Source organism: Bicyclus anynana, chromosome 15 (genome assembly GCF_947172395.1).
Source record: "Bicyclus anynana chromosome 15, ilBicAnyn1.1, whole genome shotgun sequence".
In the NCBI taxonomy this organism is placed as follows: Eukaryota; Metazoa; Arthropoda; class Insecta; order Lepidoptera; family Nymphalidae; genus Bicyclus; species Bicyclus anynana.
The window spans coordinates 11,491,217-11,504,184 of NC_069097.1; the positions used below are offsets into that span (position 1 = coordinate 11,491,217).

Genomic DNA, 12,968 nt, shown 5'->3' on the forward strand with positions numbered 1-12,968 from the left:
GATATTTAATATTAATATTTATTATCTTAAAAATACAACGATTAAAACATAAAATAACTCTTTTAAATTATTAACATTAAGCTTGTTCCATTTTAAATTATCACATTAAACACCGAAATACTTGAGACAAGTGGAATGGTTGAATTTAATAGTCAAACAATAACAATAGGTACATATGAAAGCCAAGACAAAAGGAAAAAGTTTTCATACAGACAGACCTACATCAAAAAATTATATAATCAAATATTTCCTATATATATAATGTGTAGTTTATCCGTTATTCTTTATTTTTTTGCAAGTTACTTTATAAACAGAAGCACCTAAAATATACATTTTAGATAAGTGTATTGTGCTATATTCAAATTAAATTACAATGTTGTACTTATCAATATTAATAATTACAATAAAATTAAATACAGATTAAAAAATTAGAAACTTTGTAAACTATAAAATATGTTGAAGGTTTTTTTTTTGGATGTTCCTGGCATATGTTAATGTACAAATTCGTCGGTTATTTTATACATATATATAAATAAATTATTGCATTACACACTAAGCAAAGTAACATGTGTATTTGCATGTGATATAAAACTGGCTTCACTTCAGATAAATTTCAGACAAGCTTTACTTCTATGGTTGAGGTCTGTCTATCTTTTCCCTTCATTCTGATATAAGGAGAATGATTAGTATGAAAGTGTAAGTTACAGTAACGTCGAGACATAAGATCTGAGAGCTGATAAACAATATATTATGTTCTTCAAATATAATTATATGTATATCAGAGTGATTAAGAGCTAAGATTTACATAATTCTTACAATGCAAATTGGTGGTCATGTTATAGTATGCGCCAAACTTTAAGTCCGCTCTGAAGTCACGCCGAACCGTATTACAACAAGGTGGGATATGATTTTGTACACTGCAGCAGCCATATGCCTCGTGTTCAGAGCGGACTAGAAATTTGGTGAAAACTATTTGTAAGTGATATTAAATATTAATTTGTAATTGAAATTAAATTGAAAATAATAACTTGAAGGTCATTATTGAAAACATGAGAAATTAATTGAATATATCTTTGGTTATACTAGAATAACAATCAGTGTTTTTTAAATATTCATACGTTACCTATCTGTCACTTGTCTTTAATTTATTTTTAAATTTATTTTACGGCCTTGAATACTTGCCTTTCAAGTAAATACGTGCCACTAAAAATAACCATGCGTCTATATGCCTGTACTCATAGACAAAACACAAGTATGTGTGACATTTACAAGTAAGATACTTTCCAAATTCTACTTGTCTTACTAGTAGATATTCTGTCTATTAAATATTATATATAAAAATGTACAGTTTATCAGCCCTCAACCTATTTTAGTAAGAAACAGTGATCATTTTAAAACTAACTATCATTATTAATATTTAACAAAAAAAATGTATAATTATATTAATAGTGAAATTCACTACATCGAAACATGAATTACATTCCATGATCTATGGTTTTCGTGTAAATGTATAAATTTATTGCACAATACATTGGTTTTTGCGCATTGTAAAAACAAAATAATACCATTATATTACTGTAACATGATATCTAAAAATTGTTACAATATAATTTAAATTATCACATAGTATCTAAGCCGTTATTTATAGTAGATAAATATTTGACATTGCATACTTTTTTTTTACATTGAATTTATTAGCAAATATATTTACCCATTGCAATTCTTATTTGCAATGGAGTATTTGACATTATTTATTTTAAATTCATGTTATGTTTCTCCGTCGTGGGCATTCATTGAACGTTACTTATGATCGCCGTATTAGCGTCGCGCCTATGCACTGCGTAAATGGTGACCACTAAGTCAGCGGAACGCAAACGTTACGTAACGTTATATTCGCTAACTGCATCAATCGTTATACCGAAACAATGCACTAGTGCTCCAAAGATAACTATGATCACTAAGTTAGCTTCTTGCGGACACAGTGAAATAGCACAACGTTGGCAGCGACAAGCATCACGCTAAGATAATGTAAAATTAGTATTGGGTCAGCGATGATCACAGAGTTAGCGTAACGCAAACGTTACGTAGTGTTATATTTGCTAACTGCATGAATCGTTACACCGAAACAATGCCTAGTGCTCCAAAGATAACTGATCGCTAAGTTAGCTTCGTGCAGACAGTGAAATACCACAACGTCGGCAGTGGCAAGCATCACGCTGAGATAACGTAAAATTAGTATTGGGTCCGTGGTAATAATCACTGAGTTAGCGTCACGCAAACGCAGTATCAAGACTTTACGTTTGCAGCGCCAAGCTTAAGCCCTCATTCGCACGAGATATTTTTTAACGGACGTTATAAAAACGTTCAAATACAACAAATGCATTCCTAAGTATATGTTTACACGACAGCATTTTTAAAACACGACGCTTTTTTAGAGCAGTATTGCATTTTCAATTTTGGGCGTTGGAAATAGACAGTTTGGATCGTGCCGCGATGCAAGAACCAGCTCATGACTAAGGGTCCCGTATGGGTTCGAAACTAGTCGGGCATACTCCGACGTAATATCACGTGAGTTTTAGCCGTGTTTCATAATCATTTAATTTGGAAATAGACCTTCATTTAACTTCATACTATATTTAAACGCTTTTTTAACGTTCGTTAAAAACTCTTTCGTGCGAAAGAAACGCTACAAAGATAACGAATGATCGCTGAATTAGCGTCGAGTAGAAACAGTGCGTATCATACGCCTGAAGCTAACAGCGTTCAAGTGTAATGTATGTGCCACATTATTCATTATCGCCAATCCATTCATGGCTTATAAAGTTTTTATACCGATAAAAATATTTTTGGTACATGATTTCATATACTATAACCTATAAGAAATACTATACAACTACTATTTTTGTCTCTTTAAAATTCTTCATACGATTTCAAAATGTAACATCTTTTTGATGATGACCCTGGTATAAAAAGCGATGGTTTTTAACGGTAGATGGTTTAGCTCTTAATCCGTGCTTCTTTTTGCCGATTTCCATATAGCAACGACATAATATTTTTTTTGAAAAATGCGATTTTAATAATTTAATTCGTATTGCATTTTGTCAACTTTATACTCGTAATACTTGCAATATCGATAATTTTGCTCTCATAGTTTTATCGATAGCGGAATAGTCAAAAATTTAAACATACGTCAAAGCTAAAAATGTCCGTACTCTCGTTATCTAAAACTTCATTTCGTTGAAGCGTAAATCATAATCAATATGCGAGCGGCGACGTTTTATTAGTACGACTTTCAGACAAAGACATAAAGTTCATTTTACATTATCTTTATTATAATTTAACGATTTTCCCAAATACTCCTTTGCTATAAAAATTAACGTTCATTTTAAATGCTCCCGTGTTGAATCTATGCGTTTGATTCCTCGCGACCGTAGACAGAGAAGTATATAGACAGATAGGAAGCATTCATTTCTCACGAAAAAAATAACAACGTATGCAGTAAACAATCTAGGCGGTACGATATTCGGTATCATGACTTGTCTTACGCAATGATGGTTCAAACAAGAATAAACGTGATGTTATACATTCTTGCTTTAACCACCTGTCATTTTGTGAACAAAAAACACAAACTCAACTTGTTGCAGTATAAGTAACCAATTAGCTTAAAATATATTCATAAAAAATTGTAGATACATTTTTGACTCACACCTGCATGCCAATTAGTTGTCTATTGACTTATCTGTCTACCTCCCAATGCTATCACTATTGCTATGTACTACCTAGCTCGGTGTTGCTATACTCGCTAAAATGCACTTAATTAATTATAAATAGCAATCAGTGGCGATTATGCTTTTGACGATCTTTCTCAAGCAGTTGTGTATGCAATGTGTACACTCCATGGATGCAAAAATTCTCTGTCTACCCTCTTAGCATGTATTTCTAGTTTGATATCGCATTATAAGTGTGTAGCTATTATAACGCCGCAGGGATGTCTTTTTGTCTTATACGTTGTGTTCAAAACGGACTCAAAGTTTGGAGCATACTTTACCTATGATTGTATATTGAAATGTGGGGTAATTTTAGGGATTTATTAGGGAACCTACGAGGAAGGTTTGGTTATAAATGTACTGGAATAGGAGTGTAACGCAATGCATACACAATTGTATCACATATTGTAAAAAAACTTGTTTATAATATACTCTCGTATTATATCATAGATGGGGAGCCAAAGAGATTTTGAGATTTACTCGAGAACGTCAGATAAACCCAAGGGAGGAAACTTTCATGTTGTCGAGTACCTTAAATTATAAGCCCTTAGTATCGGTGGATACTCTTAGGGGATGAAAAATAACTCAGAAATACTCAACCGGCACGTCAATAAGGGTGCGGTGGGGTTAGTTAGTACAAGCAGTTCAATAATTTTACAATTTAAGTTTAACTCAAGGGAATGGGTTACAAATTTGCAAAATAAACTTTTTTTTACTTTTGTCCTCGAACCACGTGCGCAGTTATTTTATATTTACCCCAAAATAAAAAAAAATATTTCCGAAAACTGAAGAATTTAAAGATTGTCTTTAAAATCTGCAGTTTATTTCCCCCACCGCTGAAAGTCGAAATTGTATCTTATCTATCTAATCTGATAAGACCGTGCAACGCTCAAGTAAGTACACATTTAACATCATAGGCTCCCCTACCAAATAACCTGAACTGTGAATTAATAAAATTATAATGAGATTGACAAAATCATGTGCATATTATACTGAAATTATTACATTACTGTTACCTATTGCATGAGATTAGATAATGTAGAGTATGAAACGGCACATAATTTGGTGGGAAATTTGTATAACTGAACCTTATCCCTTTAGATTTTAGACCCAGAGAAGCTTCGCTATGATAGTTACGCAACTAACCAATCGCATGAAAGCTATCAGTGACAAACAGTTTTTTCTCGCTTAGATATGTCACCGTTAAATTGTAAAATACGTTAGTTTATTGTCGATATATTGTAATCTGTCAATATATTGTGAACTGAACATACTGATTACAATTTAACGTGTTATTTTTCGGTATATTAAAATATATCGAAGTGAAACCGTTAAATTGTCAGTCAGGATGAATTTACCATAGAGTTAATAAAATATTACAGCGGGCATAATAAAAATAGTAAAAAGTTACAATGGACAAATCAAAGAAAAAAAGAAAGTGACCAGTGCGTTTCATTAATTTTTTAAACACCTAATTTTAAACACAGTTTTTCCATCAGTAAAATATTGTTATTGTTAATTATAAGTAAAATTTTGTCAAAAAAAAAAGTTAGGTTAGGTTAGAACATAAAAATTCGGATGTCCAGCCGCAGGTTTAAAAGGCCTGTTAAGGCTTAAAAGTGCTAGATCCACAGACCTCAAACAGTTAAAAAAAAATAAACGGAAGGATTTGAAGGTATTTTAAAATAATTATCTTTGAATTATTCTGCTTCAAAGATAAATAGGTATAAATGTAAATAATTCCTCCAATAATACACTATTTTTCCATGTAGTCATAACAATCAAAACGGACCCGATAAAGTTACGCAATTTCCCACTTTGTTTTAAACTCTTATTTTAAACTGAAGTTCTAAAAACAAATGTTAATTATTCTACCGTTTCATAATCTACTATTTTGGGTGTAGATTTTATAACATTTAATATTATGACGCAAATACGCAAAATTTTCGCAAAAGACAAAAGCCATATATCTGCCATTTAGCCATTCAAATTAAAAAAAACAAATGTGTTTTTTTTTTTAATTTTCGCATAGCAGTGAATTCGTCAAACGCTCACGTTTAAGCACATCAGAGAGCGAACATGGTGTCTTCGTCCTTCTTGATCTGTCGATGTCGTGGCGTGGAGCTGTTCTGAGCTCTATTCTCACCGGCGTTGGGTAGGTTTTCGGCTGCGGCGGCGCGCTCGGCGAGGAACTTATCAAAGTCGCTGCTGGTCACGCTCTCTTGAGCGCCGTTCGCCTCTGAAGCGGCCTGCAATGATAACAATTGGTCTACAAGTGGTATTAAGTAAGTTACCCCGCACGCACGATTTCACACCCGCGCTGTCTTTCCTTCCTTTTTTTATAATATATAATACATACATAAACATAATACACGCTGATGTATTCATTCAACACACAACAATATTTTTTTAATTTATTCAGCTAATATTATGAATTTTATTTATAATAATGTTTTTATTTTTCTAGGGATCTTACTTTTATCATAATTTTGTTATACAAGAAATCAGTTAATATATAGACTGCAATGGTGTATGATACTTTTAAATACTCGCCCTAATAATAATAATTGATTGTTTTTAAATTGTGCTTTTCGCTTTTTGCGATAAATATTTTTCATGTTAATTTCAATTTAAAAAAATAGATAAGTTTTAATAATAACATAAATAAAATGAAAAGTGCTCAGTGTGTAAAAATTAAATATGAAATAAATAAACAAAATAATACAATAAATGATCACCTTCTCCTGTTCTAACCAGGCGGATATCTCATCGAACTCTCTCTGATCCATGCCTGTCGGCTGCAGACAAATATAAAATAAACATATAAATAAATATATTAAAAAAATCATACAAACAAATCGAAAGAAGAAAGAACAGAAATATTAAAAAATATACTTAAAAACAACTAAACTGTTTTCTCTTTATTAACACTACGATTAGTTGTTGTGATACAGTTGTGATATTTTAAAGAAATTTAATTATTTTGACAGACAGACAGACATATTGTAGCCAGATATTTTACAAAGGTTGAAAGTTTGTCAGTATATAGTTCTAATAGGTATAATTAATTATGAAAAAAATATGTATTTATGTTTCAAAGGTAGGGGTAGGGAAGAGGTACGGTAGGGTAGGGTAGAGGTAGGGTAGGAGTAGTTGGGTATGGGTAGGGTAGGGGCAGGGAACAGGTACGGGAGGGTTGGATAGGGTGATCCGTTGTTGCTTCATTTAAGACGCGGATGGTTGCGCTGGGTTTTAGTGGGTTCTGGACCCGGCGAGTCCCACGTACCCTTTTGAGGGTTCCGCGGAGGAGTCTCTTCCGCGACACCTTAGGAAGAGATGCGTAAAAGCATTTACCAGTGAGAAAAAAAAGGGTTGGGTAGGGTAGGAGCAGGGAAAAGGTACGGTAGGAGCAGGAAAAAAGGACGGTAGGGTAGGGATAGCGATAGGAAAGAAATGACCAGGTCCGGAATAAAGAATTAAAAACAATTGTCAAATACCCATTTGGCTGTTTACCTATAGCCGATTGGGGACCATAAGCTTTCAACCTTTCTAAAAAGAGGTATATATCGCTATCAGCAGGTTCTCCGTCAATAATACACTCAGTATTATCCGCCCACTTTAATATACTCGCGTCTTATTTAAGTGGGCGGATAATTGTGCCTCTGAGTATATATTCTTAATAAATATATATGAATAAAACAACGACAGTGATTGTATGTACTGAAGACAGATATAGAGAGTCAGAACTCACCAGGGGCGTGCCCTGTGTGGCGCGCATGCTGGTAGCGGCCGCGAGCCCCGAATTGGACTGCTCCTCTGTGTTGTCTGCATAACTGCTGCCTCTGGAACACAGAACAGGGTACTTCACTCATATAAAGAAGGTGGTCCATTTCAGTTCCACTCTTGTACCCCGTATCATTAAAATTAAAAAAATACAAAGATTTTATTAAAATTCATTAAAGTGTATAAATCTAACTAATTAAAAAGAAATAAATAAAATTAAAACCCAAGTCTTTGAGTTATATCAAAATGGCGCCCATAGAGCAAATATGACATGACAGTTGACAGCAAACGTCAAATCGACTACTGCATTGAAAACGTCATCTGCCATTATTACCTATATTACTGTTGCATTTCTTGGGAGATAATGAATATTATTTCGAAAGAATTAAAGTAAATTCGTAGATTTGTATAATGAAAAATAGTAAAAAAAAAAATATCTTCTTTTATTTCCGCTAGGGTACAATGACCGATCCTAGGCTCCATACAATTTTGGACCATCTCCTTTAATATAAACAATATTAATTTTATTAATAAAATTCGATGAATGAATGAATTAATGAACCTCGATCAAACAATTGACAATACGAGCCAAAACACCTGTCGGCCACTGTTATATATTTCAACTGTTTCATGACGTCATGAAACAGTTGAAATATAGACCATCGTTTTTATCTTGTAATATCTCAAAAACTTTTGAATCGCAATACTGTTTTACAAGGTCAGAAATAAATCTTTATGCTTATGTACCAAGACTTACCCGGTTTTAGCAGTTTCGTAGGTGACATTGCGCGATTGTGCGAACATATCGAATTCGTCCTTGGCACTGCTCGGCGACTTGTCTGTCTGATCTTCTTTAACGGCTGCAAACGAATTAAAAATTAAAAAAAAATATTTAGAACAATTTATAAACAGGATACATAAACAAAATATGAAATCTTTGATCCCAAAAAAGTTATAAACCATGTACAGGTGATTAGAACATTAAAATAGGTTTACATGAGACGTAATGTACAAACAAAATATTACAGAACAGATATTGGAACATTAATTTTATCAAATCAAATATTTAAAAAATCTGGTTTCATAATATTCTCCCCAGAACGTCTCGACAGATATTAATGATTTTTATTAGTAGGTATGACAATAACTTGGAAATTTTACACTCTCTAAGCCTCCCACACATTTTTTAACTAAATTTTAATATCTTTGTATGAAAGGAATTAAGCTAGTACTGTAATAAAATATAGCAACCAAATAATCAAAGAGTAGCAGAACAAACAGATATTTCGTAGGTCACATAAGATAAACAGGACCGTCTAGGTTGGACCATAGTAGGTTTTGAAAGATAACTTACTTTCAAGTTTCAACTTCTGTCTGAGATTTTTTACTAAATTTTTAGAATAAAGAAAAGCTTGTTAGTATTCCGTAGACGACATATGCTAAACAGGACCATAAAGGCTAGACATAATATAGGCTTTGTAAGATAACTTACTTAGCTTCGCAATGTCGGGCACATCGTCGCTGAGATCAATCAGGGCATCATCGTCGGTTTTTTTCACCGCTAATATGAAATGAAAAAAAAAATTTAAAATCAATTGGCTGTTTAGAATAACCTAAGGGTAATACTGAAAAGGCAGTAACACTAAAAACTGAAAATTCCTCTTACCAAACATCTTAAGACTGTGTTAATTGATAAAGTAAGTCCTTAGAAATATAATTCTTCACGATCTCATTTTATAATGAGGTTGTATGTTCGGTATAAATATTGAATCTACTGAACCGATTATGATAAAATTTCGTAAGTATCTATAGTTTTCAATATATCTAAGCCCTGCGGTTGCGGAAAATACGGGGATAAAATATAGACTATTTTACTCGCCGGTAATGTATCTATTGGTATAATGGTGAAAGAACTTTACAAAATCGGTTTAGTGTTTTAGGCGTGAAAGTAATAAAAAAATTTACTATCGGATTTATAGCACAAGCATAGACAATAAAATAGCTTACGTGAAGTAGTGCCGGGAACACCCATGGCTGCTCCCAAGATAGCCGACGGAGTAGCGCCGCCGGTTGCTGCGATTCTAGAGCATTTTATCATTAACATTTAATGAAATATTTATATAGTTATAAAATACTAAATTACAAATACACAGGCAATTTAAGATGCATTAAACGAACAAAAAAATGTATAAAATATTCAAAATATTGATAAGTCGACTTTAGTAAAGCGTTTGACTATGTTTTACACAAGACAAAACAGAACCTTAGATTTATTAAATAGTCTCTGACAGGCTTATATTATTTTGTCCAAAATGGTGTAAATAATTTTACAAATTCTTAATGCAAATATTTTAGTGTAGAGTAGTACCTCAGGGTAGATTGTTTGGGCCATTACTATTTTTAATGTATAAAACAAACTCTATAACTAAATCTTTGGATCCAGTCCGGTCTGATGTGTTTATATCGACAGTATTTTTTGTGACTTTATTAGCGGTTCGGAAGGCAGATTTAATAAAAATAATCCGGTCATCAAACACTCACCGGTTGTTGAGGAAGCGCGAGTGGCGTAACAGCAGGTTGTGCAGCCGGTCGTTGATGAGCAGCAGGTCGGCGGTGAGCGGCGACTCGCCCGCCAGCCGCGCCACTAGCTCCGCCACGCGGGTCTGCATGGCTTTTAGCGTGTCTGCCAGCTCCTGTCACAACCGTATTCTTTTGTATTACGACGTTTTACGCCATGAAGACGAAAGTCTTCGACCAATGCGTGTTGCCACCTACGAATCCGAGAGGTTCCGTAGTCTAACACTGGCGGAAGTATTGGTTGTGTTTGCTGAGCTCGAGTCTCCTCTCAGAATTAGAGGGGTTAGGCCAATAGTCCACCACGCTGGCCCAATGCGGATTGGCAGACTTCACACACGCAGAGAATTAAGATAATTCTCTGGTATGCAGGTTTCCTCACGATGTTTTCCTTCACCGATTGAGACACGTGATATTTAATTTATTAAAATGCACACAACTGAAAAGTTGGAGGTGCATGCCCCGGGCCGGATTCGAACCCACATCCTCCGGAATCGGAAGCAGAGGTCATATCCACTGAGCTATCACGGCTCTTTGTTCAGGACGACATTATTCTCAAGACCGTAGCCGGATACACTGTTTGAACAGGACGAATGATCAAGATGCCGCCGCTGTTTATTCTATAGTAAAGCCAAACTGGATCAAGCTTCGAACAATATATTATTATGTTCACTGTGCAAAATTCGTCACACCTTTCGGAAAGTCCTCAGTCTAAAATACACCTTATCTTTTACACGTTAGAGTTCTATTTTGCAAAATTGATGCAGCAACTTTCTTGGAAACCGCGGACGTAAAACGGGATGTTTCCGCCCCGCGAACGTTCAAGTGGTTCTAAAGCCAAACTAGGTCAAGCTTAGAACAATAGGGATGATGACAGTTTTTTAAATTGTATATAAATTAAGAGTACGCTAATAGTAAAGCAATTTTGTAAAAGGAACAGGGTATCTGCGATCATTACTTTCGGAGCTACAGGGATTTAAAGGGTCAGATTTGCGGCGCTGCCGCGGATCCCTGAAAAACGCCCCATACAAAATGGCTCGAACTAATGACGTCATAGCCAATGTAATGATCGTTAGATTTGTATGCGCGTTCAAACAAAATTACTAATATCTTTGTTATTTGTGCGTTTATGCTTATAGTTCATATATTAAAAAATGTCACATTTAATGTAAGGAAGCTAAAACTGTATGAATTTTAATCTAATTACGATAAAATATTTTTAATAGATTTTGAAATTTTATAATCTCATTTATTTTGCAAATATCCAGACAATCTTTGCTTTTTATGTATAAATTAACATTGACCCTATTTACCCGAATGTATCATAAAAATCAATATATTCAAACCTAGTCATCATCCCCATTAGATATGAATATCTTTTGTACAACATTTAATAAAAACAAATACATAATTTTAAATTATAAGACTTTTAGTATGCGCTTCAACAACATTTTGAATCTATACTAATCTAGACTAATATTATAAAGCTGAAGAGTCTGTTTGGTTGAACAAAAAAAAAACCTTGGCTGAGTTTGTTGTGGGCTCTTCTCGGACCAAGGCGCGTTTGGAACCATCGTAACTTTAGTTTTAAGTTTTCGACTATTATTACCACCATTAGATTAAATTAAATTATGACATAATCTTGACCTTTCAAAAGTGCTTGTAAACTAAGCCTAATTGAAATAAATGAATTTTGACTTTTGACTTTGACTTTGAACGCGCTAATCTTGGGAACTACTGATCCGATTTTAAAAATTATTTCGGTGTTAGGTAGCCCACTTATCGAGGAAGTTTATATGCTATATATTATCACCGTATTCCTACGGGAACGGAAACCACGCGGGTGAAACCGCGCAGCGTCAGCTAGTTTATTGATAAACATTCCACATCGAGTTTGGCTTTAGTGCAGAGGACGTTGACCTTACGTTGAGCAGTTCGATGTCAGTGTCGTGGTGCTGCGTGTAGGGCTGCGCCGTCAGCTCGTTGAGCATGTCGTTCATCACGGACATGTTGCCCTCCACCACCGACAGGTCGGCGCGCAGCTTGCTCGTCTGACTGTCGGACAGCGTTACCTGTAAACATAATAAAGGTTGTACTCGACGATGAACACATTCAATATGGTAATGATGAAGTAGGTAATAAAAAGCAAATGGCAAAGGAGGATGGCGAAAGTGGGAGTCACACTCAGAAGTGTCGTACAGTCACACATTTGTATTAATTAAAACTATTATTTTATAAGATCATGTAAAAAAAATATTGAGATTTTACAGAACAGGAATCAAGATTACTTCTATACTTAGCATAGTAAAATATTTTTACTTGGTGCCTGAGACCAAAACGCCTTGTCTTATTTATAAAGCAATCACGCAGTTGTATGTCAGCGGCGATGTTTTTCAGTATAAAATTCACATTTATTCGTATGCATAGATAGGGTACCTTCTAATTTAAAGGTATATCTTTATTCTCCCTGCTTTCAAGATTAGTTACCATTTGCTTTTTTTTTTAGTTTAATCACGATTGACAACTATTCCATTATGTACGCTACTTCTATCTGCTAGTCCCAAAATACAAGCAACCTCGCCATTCTCCTAACAGATTCAATTTGTCGCGAGTGCAAGCTTATGTTGCTTGCTGCTTTCATCAATGGAAATTTTAGTTTTAGCTTTCCATTGAAAGCATCCATTCTATCTAATTGCAGCGGAGATCCGCAAAAGAACCAAAGTCCTGACATAGCTCAGCGCGAATTTGAAGTTGCAAAAGGCAGGGGCCAGGGCACAGAGTTCGAAGAATCGATGGCCAAAGACAAGGTGCTGGAATAGCGACCGCGTAGCGGAAAGCGCAGTG

The 12,968-nt window shown here is 34.4% G+C and overlaps 1 protein-coding gene across 2 annotated transcripts in view; it reads right to left on the bottom strand.

Moving 5' to 3' along the window:
* Positions 1–12,968, bottom strand: part of LOC112052860 (TOM1-like protein 2) — a 21,460-nt gene continuing 8,492 nt past the window's right edge. The window contains exons 6-13 of one of the 2 annotated variants that reach the window (XM_052885799.1): positions 12,050–12,196; positions 10,092–10,243; positions 9,558–9,631; positions 9,043–9,111; positions 8,308–8,410; positions 7,519–7,609; positions 6,506–6,565; positions 1–6,016 (exon numbers count right to left, since the gene is read on the bottom strand). In XM_052885799.1, the coding sequence (XP_052741759.1) occupies positions 5,834–6,016; positions 6,506–6,565; positions 7,519–7,609; positions 8,308–8,410; positions 9,043–9,111; positions 9,558–9,631; positions 10,092–10,243; positions 12,050–12,196 (879 nt within the window). In that variant the 3' untranslated portion in view covers positions 1–5,833. The remainder of the gene's footprint in view (positions 6,017–6,505; positions 6,566–7,518; positions 7,610–8,307; positions 8,411–9,042; positions 9,112–9,557; positions 9,632–10,091; positions 10,244–12,049; positions 12,197–12,968) is intronic. The other variant, XM_052885800.1, reaches the window with a different exon arrangement.